An 8,866-nucleotide genomic window follows, 5' to 3' on the forward strand; every position below is an offset into this window, starting at 1 on the left:
TTGACACTTTTATCAACAGAAGAATTGAATTGTATAATGTGAACTACATTGTATTTTGTTGCTTTCACACTGATTTCAACAGAAAGGTTTCTTTATAAGATGTGACTTGTTTTGCTAATTTAACACCGATATCAATTCGATAACAGTTATATAAAAGGAAACATTTGTAATTCACCACGTAAATCGTATTTGGATACCTACGGTAGACATGCAACTGAAATATAAATATTCAAGGCACGAACCGCTGTGACGTTAGATTCATTTAATCATTATTGATTCGATTCATCTTTAACAATACAAAAAGTCCCGTCTCTTAAACTGGTGAATAATTGAGTCAGTTTATGTGCGGGACTGCGCCTTCATATAGACAATACTAAACAAACGTGTTTGTATAAAGTTTTATTTAGTTTTAAATAACAAAGACAATGCTGCCAACATGCGTGAACTGATATGGCTCTTAGATCGTGTTCTCTGGACGTTTTGCCAGGTACCGCTTCACGTTTTCGTTATCCTCAACCTTCTGGCGGTTGGCTGCCAATTTAGGAAAGTCTTTCAAAGCATCTGCATTCAGCAGGAGAAAGTCTGTAAATACCTCATGGCACGCCAGGTCTGCTAACGTCAGCTAAAATGTGAAACAGGACAAAACGATTATCAATTAGTGACATTTCATTAAGTGACATCATTTAATGTGATAAAATAAAGATGAGCACACTTCAACGAAAATTATAAAGAACTGTCAACACAGAGTTAAATATACGTCAAGACAAAGTATATCCTATCAACATTATATTTACACAAAGTTTACACGCTATAAATAACCTAAACACAAAATCCACTGCCTCAACACAAATACATAGCCACGGTCAAATCATCCTCTACATAGTATCCTACCCAGCGTCAACAGACTCTTTTTTCATCAACTCTATGTACCCTTTATCCGCCTATATGGACGTATGTAGATGATACTAGTATATATTCAAGTTTGCATTTTATATCTATACTATATTGTGCAACATTCTTCTTTAGAATTTAGTGACGAGTTTTGGATAACCTTAACCATAGTTATACACATCAGCAACGACCAATGCACGTTAAAGGGAGCTAACAGCGACTATTAATGTTTATTTAGACGAGTAGCTGCGTGTGGCATCGTATCCCTTTAGATGTAACCGGGATGTACGGAAAGAAATAAGAGAAATGACCTTTTTAAGTGTGTGATAATTAATATTGGCATTTAAAACGATATCAAGTATTTAAAACTATATGTCTAAACTTACTTCAGATCCAACGAAAAATCCGTTTTTGCCTCCGCTGTTTTCTAAGAAAGTTGTGAATATTCTGGCAAACTTAGGAATAGTTTCATCCACCAAAGTCTTTCTTATTTCCGTCTGATAAACACAATGTAAGGTTAAATATTAAGAAAATTGAAGGGAAAGTATTAAAGATATTTTTTTCGATCACTTAAATTTAAGATAATGTTTTAAATGGCGAATTGCAAATACATATTTGAATTGATAAAATCAACGACAAAACTTGCCTGGATGCATTTTTCGAAAACAACAATTAAAACTGAAATTCACGATCCACTGTTCTCGCGAATTGAAAAATCATTGAAAAAAATGGGATAACCAGAAATAAGGAAGCACTTATTTAAAACCTATAAAGTTGTAGAAAAAGAAAGAAATATTGACAATGATGACAACTTCTTCATGTATCACAATCATAGTTTTATACAACAAATACACGTATTAATTATGACTTGATATACTTAGTTGTTTATAATAAACGTAGAGTGTCCAGATGTTATACAAATTGTATTGGAGCCATATTCTAGAGATACTGTAATGAATTCCACTTACCTTCTTTTTCTCATCCTTTTCAAAGTGCGACTTGACGTACTCCGTGAGGCAATCTGAAGCCGTGTCTATGACCTGGTCGACCATACATTGCTCCAGATTGTTCTTACCTGCCAAACCTGTAAAATATCACAGAACAATATAACCCATACATGCAAAATATGATAAAGAATTCATTCTACCACACCACCTGTACAACAATATCATAGATAAAACAGTCTACCATACCTACTATAAAATATCATCGATAACACACTATAAATATTTACATAACGTTTTACAACTGTAGTTAATATTTCAGATACTGGTTTTAAACTTAAGCTTTATATACTTTGGAATGGTAAAGTGATGTAAGCAAATATGGTCATACAACATACAGGTTGAGCCTTACCGAACTCCCTGCCGACGTAGCGGGCTATGGCCATACTCTGTGACAGCTGCTTTCCGTCCACCTCCAGCACCGGCAGTTGACCAGTGGGCATCTCTAAAAGGAAAAACAAGAAACATTGTGTTATAATTGATCATGTAGAATATTTTAATAAATCACTTAAATGGAAAACTAATGCAAGAACAAACATTAAACAAACCTATAAACGACCGAAATATCATGTCCCTAGATTACCTTCAGAAACCTTTCTAAAAAGTAGTTAAAAAGTAAAACCTCCACTATGTGTCTGTTCTTTTTTCTTAGTGAATATATGACATTGAGTGCGTTTCCATTCGATATTATGACAAATACAGCGAGTTAGTAAATGTTAATTCGATGAAACTCACTTAATATATTTTCATCATAACATGATCATTATACTTTTCTTGTGGGTGTATAATGAATAGGGGGACAAAAAAAAATCAAAAGTGTGTCCGGAAAGGTTAAAAATTGAAATATATACACATATGGGGTGTATAAGAACATATACGAAATTAAACGATTTAAACAAATGCATATATTGACAGAAAAAAATATTAAACAGAACATAATTCTGCCAAAGTAACAAAACACAAGGACATCACTTCAAAACTGGACAGTCTTGTCCATACGAAGATAACACAACAAGACCGTAAGAGACACACATACACCAGGCAAAACCCCACGAACGAAGAGCTATGGAATGATTTAATAAATATACCAGCAAAATATGTGGCATCATGTCTATCAGATACAAGAAAGTTAAAAGAATATGGTCAATAACGAACAACGATCTTAGGCAATACAATTTATATTTTATTTTGGCAGACAATTAATAATTTTCTTATTAATCCAAGTCCAAAGTCCAAACTATGTATGTAGGTTGGCAGTAAAGTGACTGTTTGTCAAAAATGAACTTGAAGAAATATATAGGGAACGTGAATTATGGAAGGAGCATGCCAGCTTATCTCGGTGGACATATCCTCGATATCCAGGAGTTACGCTCAGCGTAGGTGGGCGTAACCCCTGGATATCGATGATGCGATGGACATAACTCTCCATAACAAGTGACACCCCTCCCGTTCGAGTATTACCTCATTCTACATGTCGAGAGACCAAACTGTAGTAACTTGGTAACCTTGGAATATTTTCTTCTCTAACAATAGGTATTAAATGATCTTGGAATGAGTTGCACTGGAGTCGCTATGTCGGAAAATTATATCTGACCGCTAACTGAACCTATATCTAAAGCATTTGTCGTAAATTTTAACCTCCGGTATCTTTATTGTTAATTTACATATCTTTATACCACAAACTTAGTGTGACAGGGGAGACAACACCTACATAGGTTTCATCATGTGGCTATCGTAAAAAAGTTCGCAGAGTAATCATGATAGGTACTTTTCATAATACACCGCATCTATGATGCTACAGTATGAATGGCTTTATTTTTCTGTTCACAGATTTTGACTACTTATTATAACCTTTCTCCTAATGAATATGTAACTATACACATGCAAGTTTGGTCGATAAAGGGACTAGTTGCTATGCAATATCGATTGATATGACACAGAATTGTAGCAATATGCATGTTTCACGTTAAACATGATAATTACTTGGTGTTTATTGTTTTAATTATGCCATATTGGTATGAAAACAATCCAGTATGTATGGTATTCTTGGAATATGGTATTATATAGGGTATAAGTCAATGAAACCCTAAGTTCACAACGTACTACTTAATGTCCAGGGTAAATGTGTGACTTTGTACTGCATCTATCCGCGATAACCGGGGCTGGACACACGCCAACATACCGTTTATACATTCAAGTCAAGCAAATGTCTGCAAATTAAGTAAAGTTAATTCATTGTATTATATGGTCAACATATAAGGAGACGATTTGACATCAGAACCGATAACGAGAGAACGATACAACACGAACTCTACAAACGACCGAAACTGTAAAGTAATGTTAGTGTTTAATGAAAAGAGACTCTGAGTAGTTTGTCACAAATGTCACTCCACGTGTCGTACGCCAACACCTGTTTTGATAAGTTGCAAAAAAAGAAGATAAATGCAATTTGATTTTCAAAAAGCCATCATCATCACCGGTAGATCATTTGATCAATACGTCTCTCTAAACTCTTAACATTCACTCCTCAAAAAAGGTTTGGATTTTATTATGTTAAGGGCTTACGTCGTGTTAATAGCTAACGGCCATTGATACACAGACCGCTAAGTCAGTATATAGAACGTGGCTTTTACAAAGCCGATCCGTGTCAGGTCATTCGTTGGACAGTGCGCAGGGTAGACGTTAGACCAGCTATATATTCCTGGCCGTGGGGACATACACAGCCATACACGGATTTAAGAGGATATTAAAATCAAAATACTCTTAGTATTGTTTTTCAAAGATTTAATTTTCTAGTGTATTCATTTATAACGTTGAAACATAAGTTATTCTGAAGTTATTCTTAATATTTCCACATGACTTCAGAAAGTGTACGAAATGCGAAAGCCTGTCTGATCCTGTGGTAAGTCTGTCAGCAAACACTGACCATAGCAGGGGTCAACTTTGTTTGTTTAATAAGTAACACTAGTCGTAGATCAATATACTGTTACATAATGTACCTGTTGAGAAATTTTCCACCGTTCCATGTTATTCCCATACTTATTGCAAAACAAATGCGTAGCAAAATTCCTTTGCACATCATTATTATGTGTTTGAAATACCAAAATATGATTATATCCAATTGACTTGAAACAATGTTTGACTTGCTTGGTTTGAAAGCAAGATCTGCCATTCCTTTACCAGGTTTGAAAGCACTATAAGTATTGTTTTATAAAGTTTGGGAGGATTTTATAATATCGCTTTCTGTCTGGTGTAGGGTATTATAAACAGCACACTAGCTTGTTAACCAAGTTGGATGGTCTGAGAGCTTGGTGTATGGATTTCATATACAATTGCTATAGATAGTTTGAGGGCATTATATATAAATCAGTTAACTTTGTTTAAAGATTGTAAACTGGTGTGAGGAAATACCTTAAGCATTTATATCTTACTTGGTTTAAGAGCAGGCCAATCTGAAAACGTGATGGTATCCTCTTCGTATGTTTGACCAGCAGCTGCAAAGGCAAGGCGAATCAGCTCGCCCCTCGCTCGGACGCCAAAGTAAATTAGTTTGTGGGAGGGCATGTTGTCTAGTAGATGTTGGTAGTAGAGTGTCCTGGGGTAGATGGTGGTGGGAGACTGTCCTAGGATAGATGTCGGTCGACTGGTGTTGTCAGGCTTGTGATACACGTATATATGGCCCTCGGATAACGATGTTTATTCAAAAAAATTATGCCCAGGCATGCGTGTACTTATGGGGTACTAATACTTAATTAACGCGTGATGTAGACTGACCCAAGGACGACCGAAAATCGACTCGGCGATGATTAACAAAACGATATTTGCATTGTTGTTTTATTTTTCATATTCATTCAGATTGCCAGTTTTGTCTAAATTGTATCATCGTTAAGCGAAGCTGTGGCATATTTTGCCCTTGTATGGTGAAAAGTTGCGGTAAATTTGTTCTTGCGTGTCGACATTTTGTGGTATATTTTGTCCTTTCATGTTGCCGCAGTGGTACCTCGGTGTAGCCGTGATCGCTTACGCGCACAGTTATTTCTACTGTCGCAATCACGCGTGAGCTTCAGACCTCTCACTCTCCCAAGAATCCCGGTTCGATCCCAAACGGTGGAGGAAAAAGAGAGTGTTGTCAGATAAGGATAGTTGGTATCCCTCTGATGGCACGCTGGTTCCCCACATTGGGCTTTCCTATACATGTACCATGAAAACAACATCTGTTCCCTTATCGGCGTCGTAATAAAAGTTCTACAGAGCTTAGGTTTATTCTTGACAATATACACAACATTAAATGAAGATTATATATTTACTTATTATCTATTTTTTGTCCGTATGTTGACGCTGTGGTATATTTTGTCCTTGTGTTGTGACTCTATGGTATTTTTTGTCATTGTGAAATTCTCTGTAGTATTTTTTGCTTTTTTGATGTTGACATTTTGTGGGATATTGGTCATTGTATGCTTACATTGCTTGGCATATTTTGTCTTTGCATGGTAGTATGTTTGGTCCTACAATGTAATATGCTGCCTCAATGATATATTTTAACCTTGTACGCTGACTTTATGGTATATTTTAACCTTGTACGCTGACTTTATGGTATATTTTGTCCGTGTATGCTGCCTCTATGGTATATTTTAACCTTGTACGCTGACTTTATGGTATATTTTTCCCGTGTATGCCGCCTCTATGGTATATTTTAACCTTGTACGCTGACTTGATGGTATATTTTGTCCGTGTATGGCGCCTCTATGGTATATTTTAACCTTGTACGCTGACTCTATGGTATATTTTGTCCGTGTATGCCACTTCTATGGTATATTTTAACCTTGTACGCTGACTTCATGGTATATTTTGTCTTTCGTCCGCTGATTCTATGGTATATTTTGTCCTTGTATGCTGCCTCTCTAGTATATTTTGTACTTGTAAGCTGACTATATGGTATATTTTGTCCGTGTATGCTGCCTCTATGGTATATTTTGTCCTTGTATGCTGCCGCTCTGGTATATTTTGTCCTTGTATGCCGACTCTATGGCATATTTCGTCCTTGTATGCTGACTCTATATTATATTTTGTCATTGTCTGCTGATTCTATCGCATATTTTTTCGTTGTATGCTGATTCTATGGTATATTTTGTCTTTCGTCCGCTGATTCTATGGTATATTTTGTCCGTGTATGGCGCCTCTATGGTATATTTTAACCTTGTACGCTGACTCTATGGTATATTTTGTCCGTGTATGCCACTTCTATGGTATATTTTAACCTTGTACGCTGACTGTATGGAATATTTTGTCCGTGTATGCTGACTTTGTGGTATATTTCGTCCTTGTATGCTGCCTCTCTAGTATATTTTGTTCTTGTAAGCTGACTATATGGTATATTTTGTCGTTGTCTGCTGATTCTATTGCATATTTTTTCGTTGTATGCTGATTCTATGGTATATTTTGTCCTTGTCTGCTGACTCTATGGCATATGTCTTCCTTGTATGCTGACTAATGGTATATTTTGCCCGTGTATAGGGACTATATGGTGTATTTGTCCGTGTATGCTGACTTTCTGGTATATTTCGTCCTTGTATGCTGACTAATGGTATATTTTGCCCGTGTATAGGGACTATATGGTGTATTTGTCCATGTATGCTGACTTTATGGTATATTTCGTCCTTGTATGCTGCCTCTGTGGTATATTTTGTACTTTTACGCTAATTTTATGGTATATTTTGTCCTTGTCTGCTGACTCTATGGCATATGTCTTCCTTGTATGCTGACTAATGGTATATTTGCCCATGTATACTGACTATATGGTGTTTTTGTCCGTGTATGCTGACTTTCTGGTATATTTCGTCCTTGTATGCTGCCTCTGTGGTATATTTTGTACCTTTACGCTGTTTCTATGGTATATTTTGTCTTTGTATGCTCACTTTATGGTATATTTTGTCCGTGTATGGCGCCTCTATGGTATATTTTAACCTTGTACGCTGACTGTATGGTATATTTTGTCCGTGTATGCTGCCCCTATGGTATATTTTGTCCTGGAATGCTGCCTCTATGGTATATTTTGTCCTCGTATGCTGCCGCTATGGTATATTTTGTCCTGGAATGCTGCCTCTATGGTATATTTTGTACGTACAAGCTGACTATATGGTATATTTTGTCCGTGTATGGCGCCTCTATGGTATATTTTAACCTTGTACGCTGACTGTATGGTATATTTTGTCCGTGTATGCTGCCCCTATGGTATATTTTGTCCTGGAATGCTGCCTCTATGGTATATTTTTTACTTACAAGCTGACTATATGGTATATTTTGTCCGTGTATGCTGCCTCTATGGTATATTTTGTACTTACAAGCTGACTATATGGTATATTTTGTCGTTGTATACTGATTTTAACTTATATGTTGTCCTTGTATGCTGACTATATTGAATATTTTGTCCGTGTATGCTGACTCTTTGTCATATTTTGTCCGTGTATGCTGACTCTATGGTATATTTTGTCGTTGTATGCTTTATCTATGGCATATTTTTTACGTGTATGCTGACTCTATGGTATATTTTGTCCTTGTATGCTGCGTCTGTGGTATATTTTGTACTTTTACGCTAATTTTATGGTATATTTTGTCCCGGTATGCTGCCTCAATGGTATATTTTGTACTTGCAAGCTGACTCTATGGTATAGTTTGTCCTTGTATGCTGCCTCTGTGGTATATTGAGTTGTCTTATGGTTGTCATGATATGATTTCCAAATATGGGGTCGCCATTAAAACTTGCTAACTGTGTCTTAGTTCATTAATCACCTACTTGCTTGCTTGATTTGACTGGTGCCGAAGTTTGATCACTTGTTTTGTGTTAATTGCTGTGGTAACGGGTTTTGTTCATCGCTAGTTCAAGTGAAGTTCATGGTCATGATGCCATTCTTGTACACTGTGTGTGTGTGTGTGGTTGGGGTTGGGGTTGGAAATGGGGGGGGGGGGGGGGG

The 8,866-nt window shown here is 36.4% G+C and overlaps 1 protein-coding gene across 1 annotated transcript; it reads right to left on the reverse strand.

Moving 5' to 3' along the window:
* Positions 1-386: 386 nt before the first annotated feature.
* LOC110466278 (probable glutathione S-transferase 6) lies at positions 387-5,552 on the reverse strand. Its single transcript, XM_021522679.1, has 5 exons — positions 5,327-5,552; positions 2,248-2,340; positions 1,860-1,975; positions 1,278-1,388; positions 387-622 (listed from the first exon to the last, which is right to left on the reverse strand). Exons 1-5 carry the CDS (start codon positions 5,457-5,459, stop codon positions 458-460), a joined length of 618 nt encoding a protein of 205 aa, XP_021378354.1. The 5' UTR covers positions 5,460-5,552; the 3' UTR covers positions 387-457.
* Between the last annotated feature and the right edge of the window lie 3,314 nt (positions 5,553-8,866).

Source organism: Mizuhopecten yessoensis, unplaced genomic scaffold, assembly GCF_002113885.1.
Source record: "Mizuhopecten yessoensis strain PY_sf001 unplaced genomic scaffold, ASM211388v2 scaffold11127, whole genome shotgun sequence".
Lineage (NCBI taxonomy): Eukaryota > Metazoa > Mollusca > Bivalvia > Pectinida > Pectinidae > Mizuhopecten > Mizuhopecten yessoensis.